Here is a 15,272-nt window from a genome sequence, read left to right on the forward strand (position 1 = left end):
CTCCTTTAACACAAGAATGCCTTTTGTGCAGATTGAGGGCAACCTTACTACTCAGCAAGACAAAGACCTTGAGGCAACAGTTTTTACGTTCCTGCAAGCCAATCCGGAATCCAGAAATGTACAATTTCCAGGACAATGCAAGACCACACAGTGCTTGGATTACAATTGCACGACTTCAAGAAAACAATGTTGAGGTCTTGTTGTGGCTAGCTTTTTGTCCTGACCTGAAGCCAATAAAACATCTGTGGGACCAAATCGCCAGTGCCATCCACAGGAGATGACCACGACCAGCCAACTTTCTCCAGCTGGCTGCAGCTGCACAGGAAGAGTGGTTGAACATCCCACAGCACTCTATCCAGAGTCTGATCAGGTCTATGCGTCGGTGCTGACAGGATTGTGTTAATGCTCAGGGAGGTCATAACCGCTACTAACTTTGTAATGTTTTCATTTTGACAGCGTTTCACAGTTCCTACTGAAAACCTGTCCTGGTTCTTTGATCTGTATTTTTGTTCACATTTGCTGTGATTTTGTTTGATATCTGTTTAAAATATTTGTAATCAATAATATTTATAATCAATTAAAAGTAAAAACTTAAAGTCTTCATTAGATAAGTATTCACCCCCTTTGCTATGACACTCCTATATAAGATCAGGTTCAACCAATTGCCTTCAGAATTCACATAAGTTAAATGGAGTCCATTTGTGTGCAATAAAAGTGGTTCACGTGATTTTAGATTAAATACACCTGTCTCAGTAGGGTCCCACAGTTGGGTAGTGCATTCAAAGCAAAGATACTACCATCAAGACCAAGGAGCTTTCAAAACCACATATTGCACAATCCAGATGTGCAAACCTGGTAGAGACTTACCCCGAAAGACTCACAGCTATAATTGCTGTCAAAGGTGGTTCTACCAAGTATTGACTCAAGGGGGTGAATATTTATGCAATCCAGTTATTTTCTGTTTTGTATTTGTTTGTAGATCTTTTTTTTCACTTTGGCATTATGGACTTTTTTTTTGTTGATAGTGGCAAGAACTACTAATTAAATCCATTTTGATTCCATGTTGTAACACAATAAAATAAAATGTGGAAAAGTCCAAGGGGGGGGGGGGGGGGGTGAATACTTTGGAGAGCCACTGTACGTTTCAGCATGAATGTGACACTGACAGCGTGCCTTTTCATTAACTTGTTTCACAATAAAAATTCTCTTGCCTCTTCAGAGTGTTTAGCAGGTTGTGTAAAACAAAGGAAAATAATCCCATTTAAATGCATCAAGATGTCAGGTGTCACAACACACTGTGAAAACATCCAAGGGGGTGAATACTTACTATGGGCACTGTGTGTGTGTGTGTGTGTATACATATATATGTAATTAATTCATTAGATGTGCAGCTGTATTTGATGGATACTGCTATTGAACATCTGATGTCAGACATTCTTGTCACGCTCAAATTAACTTCAGTTAACCTGTTATATAACGGACCAAAATGTGAATTTTATGTTTATTTTTAAATCATTCATTAAAATTCAAACTTATGTGGTTTCAGAGGCCTTTGACAGAGAGTACAAACAGGCATATGACATGCTGAGCCCGGAGCAGCTCAAGGCCCTGAGCAGGATGGATGCCCCTCCAAGCAAGAGTGTCCAGTGGTGCCTGAAATGCTTTGGGGCGCCGGTGATCTGAGGAGCAGCCACAGGAGCTAAAGAAAGGCAACCACTAGAGGAAAGTGAGCTCGACACCTACCACGGCCATTACGACCACACAACCTTGGCTTACTTGCCTCCTTCGCATAAATGCAGGACTCCTTTTTCACAGTGGTGTTGTGTAAAGAGAGGGATTGCTTTGATTCATGCTTTTTCTCCCACTCCTTTTCCAAAAGGCTGCATTATTCCCCTACAGAATTGTTAGATCTAACTCTTGTTTAATGCTTTAATTGACTGCCAGGCTTAAGGAGAATGACTGGAACTCATTCCTCCAGCTTTTAGCTACACTATGTACATGTATTATGGTATTTGTGGTCGATCCCTTCACCTGTATTTAATATTTGCCCCATCACAAGCCACTGCTCAGTAGGACGTGCTTGGTGGGACAGGCTGGGCTGGAGTAGATTCAGCCAGGTTATCACATAGCCATTGTCACAGCTGCTTCTGCTTGTTTGCAAGATTGTCCCTGGGAGAAGTTGACTGTGCAGCATTGTTAGGTTGTCATTGTTAAGTTCAATAGAATCTTGCCCTAAGAAACTGTTTCAGTTCAAATTAAAAGTTTTTTTTTTCTTATATTTTGAAGTCATTTCACTTGTTTGGGTTTTTTTTCCCCCCATGAAGAATAAATAATAACATTTTTTATTTTTTTTTCTTTCTACCCTCTGTAGTGCATAGCTCCTTGTTAGGGTTTCTGTTAGGGTTCAGTCTTAAAAGCCCCCCTGTGGTGGCTATGTTCTACAAAAGAATACAGTCTATACTTAGCCCGTGCAGCTTTCAACTGTATTCTAATATTACATTCTGTAAAAGAAAAAAATATGTTTTATACTGTCCATTGTGTGTCTTGTAATCGGCCCTCAAATCTTAAATGATTACAGTGTTGTGAATGCGTTTTCAGATTGTCAGTGTAACCATTTGTTAAATACATTCCAGCGGCTTGAACACTGTAGTGCATTAACCAGATTAGTGTTTCCTGTCCAGAATGAGGGTGGCGTTTAAAATAAATAAATGCTGTTTAACACTTGAGTTGGGTGTAATTATGTTGATACAACTCCATTGAAATGGGATATTAATCAAGAAGTGTGAATTATGTACAATCTTTAAGAATAAGGCTTGAAATCGCACTGCTCAAATTTGTACATTAAATGGCCTAAGGGGTTATCTTTACTTGTTTTGCAACATCCTTATATCGAGCAATACCAGCACATATGAAATTGTATATTTTAACTTTTCCAGTTTTAAAGTTGCAGTATGTGCCGTTTAAAATCTGTATAGTTTCAACAGTTCCTTTAAAAAAAAACAAAAAAAAAATGGTTAGCGTATTCTTTCAAATAGCTTCATGTATGTGAAATGGCCTCTTCTGAATTGTAATGCAATAAATGACATTTCTTCTGATTTTAATGCAGTGTTTACTGATTTGGTTACATGCAGAATGGGTGGGAGGAGGTGATTTTGTCCCATGTCTTCTCTCTAACTTGCCTCCTCTTCTTCTAAAGGATATGATGTGGCAGTGGGGTTTTTTAAATGGATTTGTTTTACCTTTTGAGCTGCTGCTCTTAGAAATTCCATCTTTTTTCAAATTATGCAATCCATTAAAGAAGGCTGATCCATTGCTCTGTCCCCAAAGACAGAAATATTGCAGAGACCTGTTACATATCTTGTGATGAAATCAAGTCATAGAAATACATTTTGAATCTTGCAACATTTTCTCTCAATATTCACAAAGAACTTTCTCACTTTATTACCAGAGCGCCTCCAAAAAGTATTTGCTACCACTGTTGGTTTCCTGTTTTACACCACTGCTTACAGTGCTTATTAAATATCTTGCTTTTGCTGAGTAAGTAGAACAATGTCTGTTCTTCAGTGTTGTTCATTTACTGCCAATGCAGAATGACTGGTTCAAATAATAGATTTCTGCAATGGTAACTGCAATGATTGCTATTGCATCGAATGCAGTGTCCAACAAACCACAACAATAAAACTGAGCACACAATGAAGCAACAGTAATGTGTACAGTTTGTAAGTTAGTTTTACAATATATTTGAACGGAAGCCAGGCACTATGGAATCCTAACAGCCATACTGTACGAAGAAGTGATGCAGCTGCATGGTATTCCACTCCTAACTAATGTCACCACACCAGCCATATTTACTTTAGTTAATAAAACCCTAGAATTAGACACCAAACTATGGACTGTGAAGTTGAAACAGACACTTCTACTTGGCTCCCTCTAGAGGACCCTGGCCTATATTACACCAGAAAGATAAGCAAATCACTAGTTTTTTATTTTATTTTTTATCTATCTTACTATCTGTCTGTTATTTTCAAATATTATCATGTTAGCAAGCTGAACACATAACATGCTTATTTGAAGGGTATGACATTTGAATGGTGTATTTTGGTATCTGCAGCCATTCTAACACTGCCAACGTCATCATGTAATCTGGGGATAGTCCCGCTTTGTTATTCAGCATCTGCAGCAAATTAACAATATTGTGGATACCACTGCACTTGTGAAAATAAAAAGAGGCACAATAAAAAATCTGGAGAATCTGTTGCCGAACTTGAAAATCAAGGACCACCTTGAAATACAAATGGGCTTTTAGGAGTAGAAAACATTCCAGAATAAATTTATTACCCATGTGGTCAGAAATAACTACTGGCTGATGAGAAAGATTAATGTATTCTGACCTTGAAAAGGTGTTAGTAACATGATGCCCCCCCCCCCAAAAAAAAGTATAATACATTCAATACAGTGAAAAGTATATAATACATGCAATAGTACATTAAATACAGTGGAACGTGTATAATACATGACAGTAACATAATACATGAAGTAGTGGCAACAACACAGCAGCTAATAGCAGATATCAGGCTTTAAGAGCATGGAAAGCAAGAGAGAACAGGTGGATCTTGAGAGTTGTTTTAAAGCGAGCGACGGTGGGATCAACACGCACCAAAACTGGAAGAGCGTTCCAAAGAGTTGGAGCCATGAAGCTAAACAAGCATTCTCCAAGTGTGGTGCACCTTTGCTTACATAGCCCTGCCTTTTGTCCCTCGCCCCCAAGGGAAGGACAAAGTCTCGAAAACGGCCCTGAAGCCGATGGCGTCGTTGTGGCTGTGGTCTCCTCACAGGTGCTGGTCCCTTGTCAGCCACAGAGGACGGACGGGCAGAGCCCAGTAGTACGAAGCCCCCAGGCAAGGGGCTGTCGGGACAAGGCGAATCAGGAGGTGAAAGGAGGGAACTGTCAGGGGTCGCCGGCTCAGCCTGATCCTGTTCCGGTGCAGGACCACCTTGCACCCAGTACACTACTTCCCCAATCCACTCCAGGACCTGGCAAGGCCTGAGCCCGTGGATGTCCAGCTTGGGGCAACGGCCCCTCTTGGGGCTAAAGACCCAGACCAGCTCGCCGGGGTTGAAGTGGCACCCTCGAGTCCTGAGGTTGTAGTTCCGCTTCTGCCCGACACCAGCAGACTGGGAAGATAGATCATAGGCTAGAGAGGGATCGGAGGCAACTGAGAGAAGCTGGCTCCAGTCTTGTGTGTGTGTGTGTGTGTGTGTGTGTTCTGCGAGGCTCATGTATATTAATTGCAAGGCTACAGCTGTGGCCAAAAGTGTTGCATCACATGTTTACTGCATTTTAACCAAGCTGAACCTATATTTCTTCAACTGAGGTTTTCTTAAAATGGAAACGAAAACTAGAAAGGTGTGTACAGGGCAAATCCTGTCAATGTGTGCTCGCTGGGCTGAGAGGGGGGGATTCTTTCATGAAAGTTGGGGATGGAAATCTACAACAAAATCTATTATCCAAAATGGCCCATAATGTCAGCATTTGTGAGAGAATCCTTTGTGAGAAATCAGTACTTAGGTCACTTTTGGATATGGAAGTCCCTGCCAACTGAGTATACAACCAATTTATCAAAATCATAACTGAATCTGAACTGACAACAGGGAAATTCAGCTTGCTGTATTACAAAATGCAGGCCCGATACAGTTTACATTACAAAACATGAGGAGGAACAACTTTGTTTACAGATAAGTATTTGCAACACATCTATGTATTATACTATATTTACTTTATACTGGAGCCAAAATGGCCTCAGTTTCTAAACTCATATGCCTAAAAAAAAATCACGGATGTCTGAAATCCCATGTTGAAGCAAACTGGACGAGTTGTCGCGATAGTGCGTCGCGTCTATGTGAGACGTCGGAACGGAAATCCGCTCTCTTTTCAGTGGCAGATCTGAGTGGAGTTAGTTCCGTAAGATGAAGGTGAGGGGAGATGAAATCCATTTTTAACGTTTAAGCTGTGAAATAAGCCCCGTCATACCCCCAAAAATGGAAACTTCACATCCTTCATAGCTTTAAATAATCAAATTGGTCTCGGTTTCTTTTTTTATAAAAAGCAGATGGATGTAGATTTTGTTAGCTACTGCTTGCGAAAACGGAGTCTAAGAAACATGGCTGCCTCCTGCCAGAGAAGTGTGTCTGCAGTTTTCTGAAACTGTGGGTGGTTTAGTGTATTGCTCTAACGTAACAAAGTTTCAAATCCAGAAACCTATGTTTTCTGACGACTTACGGGTTTTTTTTCTGTGTAGACAAACTTGGTATAAAGCAAGAAATCAACTAGCAAACTGCGTGAACTAGAGAAAGCAGGCCTTCCATCATAACTGCAAAGCTGCAGTGATCTATCATAAGATGCATCCAAACTTATAAAGCCAGTTGTCATACATTGTGTATCATGCTAACGTCAGGTGCGAATCAGGCTGCTTACTTTTAGGTGACGAGTTCGTATCCATATTGCCATGTAGGCAGGGAGAGAATCGGTTAAGGATTCAGTGTTGACTGCTGTAGTTTACTGCTACAGGTTTGGTTTGCACTGTAACGTGTTGTAGGCTGCCGATTTTGGAGTCGTTTAGCTGATCATTAAGAAATATTTGGACCTCTGCTTCAGCAAGTTTCAGATTTGTTTATGTTGAGAAGTATTTTATTCCAAGTTAATCGAGGTTGTTTCAGCCTGTTAACTCAGTTTTCGGTTGTGTCAATAAAGTACCCCTAACCCGTTAAATCCCAAGTCGCTATGAAATGAAATACCAGCAGACCAGGTCATTGTACAGTGAAAGTCTTTAACTTTATTTAGAAGTTTGTCTTAACGGAAAGTGTTACCCGTTTGTTTATAATATACGAATGTGTTATCTTGCTTCTGTTTAGCTGAACATCTCTTTCCCGGCCACTGGCTGCCAGAAGCTCATCGAAGTTGATGATGAGCGCAAGCTGCGTACCTTCTATGAGAAGCGTATGGCCACCGAGGTCCCTGCTGATCCTCTGGGTGAGGAGTGGAAGGTAGGACGTTCAGCAGCATTTATCCATACATATTTTTTGTTACTTGGTAATAGCGCGCTTATAAGGAATGCATCAAATGGTATTATTGCAGGACTAAAACTGAGTTAAATATTAATTTTTTTATAGGTTTAGGGAAGTTGTGGGTGAAAGTCTTGTTTCCTCATAGTACTGTAAATGTAATTGAAATTGAGTAAACAAATAAACAGCAAAAAACTGGCAAAGTTTTGTAAGTGCTAAGTTACACTTTCACAGGGGGATGCTGCCAGTCTGGGCTATGTGTTCCTAAGGCATTTGCAAGCATGCTAACACTTTTCTGAATATGACCATCATTTCAAAGCAGTAGACAATGGGAAAGAAGATTTTATTAAGTTGCAACCCAGTTCCAGAAACTGTCAAAATATGAAATTTAAGTTAGTTTGGCGCTTTAGACTTGAGGTTATGTACTATACATTTGTATTGTTACAGCAAAGTGCTCATACTAATTCCTTTTCTGTGTTGTAGGGCTATGTTGTCCGAATCAGTGGTGGCAACGACAAGCAGGGTTTCCCCATGAAGCAGGGTGTGCTGACCCACGGCCGTGTGCGTCTGCTGCTCAGCAAGGGCCACTCCTGCTACCGCCCCAGGAGGACTGGCGAGCGTAAGCGCAAGTCTGTCCGCGGCTGCATCGTTGATGCCAACTTGAGTGTGCTGAACTTGGTCATCATCAAGAAAGGTTAGTGTACTGGGATGGCAACAGGGAAAGGAGTCAAGGAATTAGTCTCAAAGTTTTTGTTATGTTTTTTCACATGGGTCTGCTAGGGTGTCCAAAGTTTCCACTCGGCAGTTATGTACAGTGGCTCTCAAAAGTATTCACCCCCCCTTGGACTTTTCCACATTTTACTGTGTTACAACATGGAATCAGAATGGATTTAATTAGGAGTTTTTGCCACTTATCAACACAAAAAAGTCCATAATGTCAAAGTGAAAGATAAAATCTACAAATTGTTCTAAATTAACTACAAATACAAAACAGAAAATAATTGATTACATAAGTATTCACCCCCTTGAGTCAATATTTGGTAGAGGCACCTTTGGCAGCAATTACAGCCATTAGTATTTGGATAAGTCTCTACCAGTTTTGCACATCTGGACACTGCAGTTTTTGCCCATTCTTTGAAAATTGCTCAAGCTCCATCAAGTTGGATGGGGACCTTTTGTGAACAGCAATTATCAGCTCTTCCCACATATTCTCAATTGGTTTGAGGTCCAGCATTTTGATTGGGCTACTCCAGGACATTGATCTTTTTGTTTTTAGCCACTCCAGTGTGGCTTTGGCTGTAAGTTTGGGGTCATTATGGAAGATGAATCTTCTCCCAAATCCCAAGTCTCTTGCAGACTTCAGCAGGTTTTCCTCCAGGATTTCTCTGTACCTTGCTGCATCTATTTTGACCTCTATCTTCACAAGCTTTCCAGGCCCTGACGCAGAGAAGCATCTCCATAGCATGATGCTGCCACTACCATGCTTCATGGTAGGGATGGTGTTCTCAGGATGATGTGCAGTGTTAGGCTTGCGCCAAACATAGCGCTTAGCGTTGAGGCCAAAAAGCTCTATTTGGTCTCATCAGACCATAGAATCTTCTTCCACTTGGTCTCAGAGTCTCCCACATGCCTTCTGGCAAACTAGCCGAGATTTTATGTGAGTTTTTTTCAACAATGGCTTTTTGTTTTCATACTGTCCCATAAAGGCCAGTTTTGTGAAGCACCTGGGCTGTTGTTGCCTTAGGCACAGTGTCTCCCAGCTCAGCCGTGGAAGACTAACTCCTTTAGAGCTGCCATAGGCCTCTTGGTGGCCTCCCTGACTAGTGCCCTTCTCGCTTGGATACTCAGTTTTTGAGGATGGCCTGTTCTAGACAGATTCACAGTTGTGCCATTTTCTCTCCATTTCTTAATAATGGACTTTACTGTGCTCCAGGGAATATTCATTGCCTTGGAAGTGTTCTTATATCCTACCCCTGATTGATGCTTTTGAAGAACCTTATTCTGGATTTGCTTTGAATGTTCTTTTGTCTTCATGACAGTAAAATGTGAAAAAGTCCAAGGGGGGTGAATACTTTTGAGAGCCACTGTATATAGTTGGTGGTTTACAGTTTGTAGCCTAAAGTTGTGATGCTGGCACTTCAAATATATTTAATTTACAAAAGTGGTTTGGAAGTCCAGGTTGACGCTTGATAGGTGTCATTTTTCACAACCTGGAAACTGGTCAAATTCAAAGATAAACAAATGTCTACCTTACTGAAATTCCAGTAACATATCGTATATGAAACTAAGTTTTTGTAACATTTTCAGATTTACTTCTGAAATAGATTGTACTTGTAAAGAATGTGGTACCCACAAACTGATGGACTGGCTTTGTTTGACAATCTCACGATTTCAAATTCCTAATCTTGGTTTTAATTGCATATTTAATTGATAGTTATTGCATCCATCTCATTCAAATTAGTTTTATTACTGATAATATTATCATCATCCAAAAAACAGTCCATCATAAAAACTCTACATTCTGGATTCATATTGCTGACTCCTCTGGTTTTATATTTACACATTTCTATTCAGAAAAAATACAGCATTTGCTGTTAAATTGTTTCAACCAACTGCTCAATCACAACTGAGTCAGTTTATTACTCACATTACTGCATTCCAAATTAAACAAACAATTCTCTTATCCGTTTCCGTTTAAAAGGGTATCCGGTATACTCAAGTGAAATCAGACTCTGTCATTTGGTTGGTAAACCAATCTAGTTTGTCGAAACTGGCGACCGTGTTTTGGCCAAATCAGCAACTGTTTTGTCATGTCCTTGTAATGACAAATTCAAGTGTCTTGTGATCACTGTCAAAGTAAAGGTCTCCCAACCAAGCATCATTTTCCAACAGAAAATTCAGAGAATTTCAGCTTTTCTTTCAGAAAAGCAATCGCATGCGGCAGTAGAGAGACAAATCACTTCAGAACATTATCCCGGCTTAGAAACTGACGCTGACTTTCATTGCATCACATCACTCCATTTGCACACACATACTTTCCTGGTGGATAAATACCACGGAAAGCATACAGCCGATTGATTGTCTGTGTGAAACAAATCCCAACAGGTGGCGTTGCAGCAAAGCTGAGAATCCAACAGCAGAGCCAGTCGTTGCTGCAGCACCATCAGTTGTGTATGACACAAGTTTTCCCAAATCAAATTTCCATTGCTCTCCACAAAGCAATAGTCATTTTCCCAACTTTGCTGAAGTCAGCGTTTTTCTTGCTCCAAACGTCTGACTGGTCAGGATTCTTTGGCTTCTGGCTCCTCTGATATTTCCACGTCTCGACTATGACTGCCACTAGCACTCGTTTCTGCTGTTGGAGTGGAAGCTTTACCTCTTAATTACAAATGTATCCATAATTGTTTCTCATCATCTTAAATTCCTGCCACGTTAACCAGTTGTAGACTGCTTTGATGCGTTTGTTGGCTAGCAGCTGCGCAAGTGTATACTGCTGCCTAGCAACCAGTGACTCATTCAGGCTTGCTGTGCAAAATCTACCCAGCAACAAATGAGTCAAGATGGTGCAAGTGCCAGAAAATACATTTTATAAAATTGAAAATAAAATTAATTAACTATGCTCCCAGGCTGCCACAAAAGACCTTGTGAGCCGCCGGTTTCCGAACCCTGCTCACTGCCACAGAGCAGTAGTCTGGAGGGATGTTATTATGGCCTATGATTGGCTGACAGCGGCTCCTTATTTAAAGTTTAATGTGACCCTCCCAATTCAGTTTTCACTGTATTTTGCACTGTTTGGATACTTTTTGTAAGTTGTTATGTTTGTAAGCGGTAATCTAAACCTACAGTTTATACAACATTATAAACCATGAATTGACATGATCTTATCTCTGAACCATTGACATTTACGTATGGATGTATGAAATGAAAGGAAATAAATATACCTTTTAACCCTTAGCGGTCCATTTTATTCAGTGCTTGTCAGGCACGTCAGGTTCAGTTTATTTTCACACGCACTGTTTACATTTTTTTTTTTCAGTGTAAAACAGGTTCAAAAGGTAGTGTATGGCAAAAGGACAAAAATACTGCATCTGCAAACAAGCCCCATCCCTTGTTTGCTGTGTTTGTTACCTCTTTATAGACGTGCATGCTGAAAAGTCCTCTCCTGATCACTTGTTTTATCACCAAACTCCTCAGTAATGCAATCCAAGTTGTTATTGTATTACTGTAACATCTCAAAAAGCTCTGCAAATGTCTGTGATATTCTTTGAATGCTGGATGCGGAAGCAGCTATCTCCTTTGTTTGTGTCCATGTTATCTCTGTGGTGCATGGGGTTGTCAGATATGCCCTTTTTTCTCCCACTTCATTCGGCCATTAAAAGGTTTTCTTGGCTTTTCCCGGAGAAAAAATGACTGGAGACCTGTGCTTTATGCCTTTTTGATGATGTCGGATTGGAAAGGGAAAATTGTAAAGTCGGACCTGGTCCGACATACGGTTACATGAGGGCAGATCACCTTTAATGATACAATAAAGAAAAGTACTGAAAGGACCTTTGTTTTGCAGGCGAGAAGGACATCCCAGGACTGACCGATAGCACCGTCCCTCGCCGTCTTGGTCCTAAGAGGGCCAGCAAGATCCGCAAGCTCTTCAACCTGTCCAAGGAGGATGATGTGCGCCAGTATGTTGTGAGGAGGCCCCTGACAAAGGAAGGTGGGTGCGCTGCGTTCTGTTGCATGTTTTTTTTCTTTTCAGAACCCCCATACATTGCAACGTATAATACACATTTTATATAAATAAAACATCAGTACATTGAAGTGATTTTTACTGTATTGGCTGTTGCTAAATTGCCTTCCCATCCTTGCAGGTAAGAAACCCAGAAGCAAGGCCCCCAAGATCCAGCGCCTGGTGACTCCCCGTGTCCTGCAGCACAAGCGCAGGCGCATTGCCCTGAAGAAGCAGCGCACTCAGAAGAACAAGGAGCAAGCATCTGATTATGCCAAGCTGCTAGCCAAGAGAATGAAGGTATGAACACTGGAAACAAATATACAGTAGTATTGTAAAAAGTTTGTGCCCAACAACAGTTTAATTTCACTAGCAAGTGTAATATTTATTTCCCATTTTATATCTATACAACTTAAATGGCAAGATTGTGCCTGATGTAAATGTAGCTCCATATAATTCAACTCAAGCTTCACTCTTCAGTTGAATTGTGTGAATATGATAACTTCTTGGTAAGAGTTATGTTGTCTTCCTATCTTTCTTAAGTAGGCGCCCATATGGGTCACATAGCTAAATTATTGAGAACAGATCGACCTGTGTGGTTGCAATCTGTCATGTTTCTGAAGTGGCTTTTCATTCAAGATTTATTAGGTGATATAGGTGTTTTATAACTTGGCCAGATGTTTGTTTAAATGTAATGAATAAGGACAAGGTTGTAACAAGTATATGTACAACCTATATTTACAAGAGTCCTGTCACTGCCCTGTTGTGACTATTCTTGTGACCATACATTGTGTAAGCAGTGTTGCAAAGAAGCATTATCAAAATTTCTAAATGTCATGTTTGTTTTTGTAGGAGGCAAAGGAGAAACGCCAGGAACAGATCGCCAAGAGGCGTCGTCTGTCTTCTCTGAGAGCCTCTACATCCAAATCAGAATCCAGCCAGAAATAAAATCTTTAACATGTAAAAACTAAATAAAAAAGTGTTTGCTCAAGCTTTTCTTGTGGAGTGTGCTCATAAAAAATAATGACTTCTGCATTAAACCCACACCTTGTTGGTGGGAGGAAGTAGGGAACCTTTTTATGTACTATATACAGTGGCTCTCAAAAATATTCACCCCCGCCCTTGGACTTTTCCACATTTTATTGTGTGACAACATGGAATCAGAATGGATTTAATTTTGAGTTTTTGCCACTGATCAACACAAAAAAGTCCATACTGTCAAAGTGAAAAATAAAATCTACAAATTGTTCTAAATTAAAAATATAAAACAGAAAATAACTGATAGCATAAGTATTCACCCCCTTTGCTATGTCACACCTAAATAAGCTCTGGTGCAACCAATTGCCTTTAGAAGTCACATCATTAGTTGAATGGAGTCCACCTGTGTGCAATTAAGGTGTTTCACATGATTTCAGGTTAAATACACCTGTGGGAGGTCCCACAGTTGGTTAGTACATTTCCTAACAAAAACTACATCATGAAGACGAAGGAACGTTCAAAGCAAATCCGGAATAAGGTTCTTCAAAAGCTCCAATCGGGTAGGATATAAGAACATTTTCAAGGCATTGAATATCCCCTGGAGCACACTGAAGTCCATTATTAAGAAATGGAGAGAATATGGCACAACTGTGAATCTGTCTAGAACAGGCCGTCCTCAAAAACTGAGTATCCGGGCGAGAAGGGCACTAGTCAGGGAGGCCACCAAGAGGCCTATGGCAGCTCTAAAAGAGTTAAGTCTTCCATGGCTGAGCTGGGAGTCACTGCATACAACAACAATAGCCTGGGTACTTCACAAAACTCTTCTTTATGGGAGAGTGGCAAAAAAAAAGCCACTGTTGGGGGAAAAAAAATCATCAAATATCAGCTAGAGTTTGCCAGAAGGCATGTGGGAGACTGAGACCAAGTGGAAGAAGATTCTATGGTCTGATGAGACCAAAACAGCTTTTGGTCTCAATGCTAAGTGCTATGTTTGGTGCAAGCCTAACACCTCACGTCATCCTGAGAACACCATCCCTACCTTGAAGCATGGTGTTGGCAGCATCATGCAATGGGGATGCTTCCCTGCATCAGGGCCTGGAAAGCTTGCGAAGATAGAGGGCAAAATGGATGCAGCAAAGTACAGAGAAATCCTGGAGGAAAACCTGCTGAAGTCTGCAAGAGACCGGGGACTTGAGGGAAGATTTATCTTCCAGCAGGACAATGACCCCAAACATACAGCCAAAGCCACACTGGAGTGGCTTAAAAACAAAAAGGTCAATGTCCTGGAATGGCCCAGTCAAAGCCCGGGCCTCAATCCAATTGAGAATATGTGGAAAGAGTTGAAAATTGCTGGGAAAAAATGTGGGAAATGTCCAAGGGAGGTGAATACTTTTGAGAGCCACTGTAACTAACTGGTGGGTTTTCTGATTGCAGAACTTACCAGAAGTTAATTAGTCTGTGTTTGAGAGCAAAACACACTTTATACATGTACAGTATTCCAAAATGTACAAACAAAAGGCAATGTTCGGAACTACCAACACCATGTTCCCTGTTAACCTGTATTCTGGCTTCCTACCCGATGGATGTGCTGCGTGTGTTTACCAAAAGAAATGACCTGGTCCATACCTTGAGTGGCCACCATGGACAGTGTCTCAATGTACAGTAAAGAAAATTTCTGAAAAGTTTTGCAGGCAAGGAGGACATAGCCTATATGGCTCTAGTAAACTGAGGTGATTTTGGGCTATTCTTTTGGCAGTGAATTTTAATTAGTATTGTAAAATGTCCCAATAACCAATATAGTGGTTGAGATGTTGAATGTACTGGGTAATCTAGATTGCTAAATGTCATGTTCTGAAAACCAGTGACAAATGTTAAACAGCAATTGTACAGTATATATCATACTGTATAATTGCAGTATAAACGGTTATATAGTATCACAAATTGAAATTAGTTTTTTTTAGTTCTTTTAAGTACATGACCTTTAAACCCAGTGCACCATTTTTCCATCTCCCAGTAGAGAATTTCAAATGTGACTAAAAGGGACACATTTGTATATCTAGCAAACTTTACACTGTACATTTTGTCTTTAAATATTTTATATACGGAAATATGAAATGCTATATATATATATATATATATATATATATATTAACTATATTTTTAAAAATACTGTGACGTGCCCATAAATTTTTTTACAATACCCATTTTATAATTTTTAAAAGTTTCAAAAATGTAAAATTTTTTTCTACAAAACAGATATTTTTTACGGATGTTTATAAAAATTGTTTCCTACAAAACCGAGAAAAAAATGTCTTTATTAGAATAAGAAGTCTTAAAAGTAAGTACATTTTTTGAATTTTCTCGGATATGAGTCACATTGTTACAAAAGTAACATTACAGGTTTTTGAATTCCTTTTTTTTTTTTTTTTAATTAAGCTTGTGTCCTGTTGTAGAACCATGGCCAATGGATTTGACCATGCCACAGTGGGAAACCTTAACTCAATAGTTTCCT

General features: G+C 40.1%; 2 protein-coding genes across 4 annotated transcripts in view; both read left to right on the top strand.

The window, feature by feature from the left end:
* LOC121321667 (DENN domain-containing protein 4C-like) overlaps positions 1-3,095 on the top strand; it is an 86,339-nt gene extending 83,244 nt beyond the window's left edge. For all 3 annotated transcript variants that reach the window (XM_041260666.1, XM_041260661.1, XM_041260671.1), the window contains one exon: positions 1,547-3,095. In XM_041260666.1, coding sequence (XP_041116600.1) covers positions 1,547-1,683 — 137 coding nt within the window. In that variant the 3' untranslated portion in view covers positions 1,684-3,095. The remainder of the gene's footprint in view (positions 1-1,546) is intronic.
* A 2,807-nt stretch (positions 3,096-5,902) lies between these two features.
* Positions 5,903-12,773, top strand: LOC121321685 (40S ribosomal protein S6). Its single transcript, XM_041260685.1, has 6 exons — positions 5,903-5,973; positions 6,913-7,044; positions 7,546-7,756; positions 11,624-11,770; positions 11,925-12,082; positions 12,635-12,773. The coding sequence occupies exons 1-6, from the start codon at positions 5,968-5,970 to the stop codon at positions 12,728-12,730; spliced, it is 750 nt and encodes a 249-aa protein (XP_041116619.1). The 5' UTR covers positions 5,903-5,967; the 3' UTR covers positions 12,731-12,773.
* The last annotated feature ends 2,499 nt before the right edge of the window (positions 12,774-15,272 follow it).

Source organism: Polyodon spathula, chromosome 1 (assembly GCF_017654505.1).
Source record: "Polyodon spathula isolate WHYD16114869_AA chromosome 1, ASM1765450v1, whole genome shotgun sequence".
NCBI lineage: Eukaryota > Metazoa > Chordata > Actinopteri > Acipenseriformes > Polyodontidae > Polyodon > Polyodon spathula.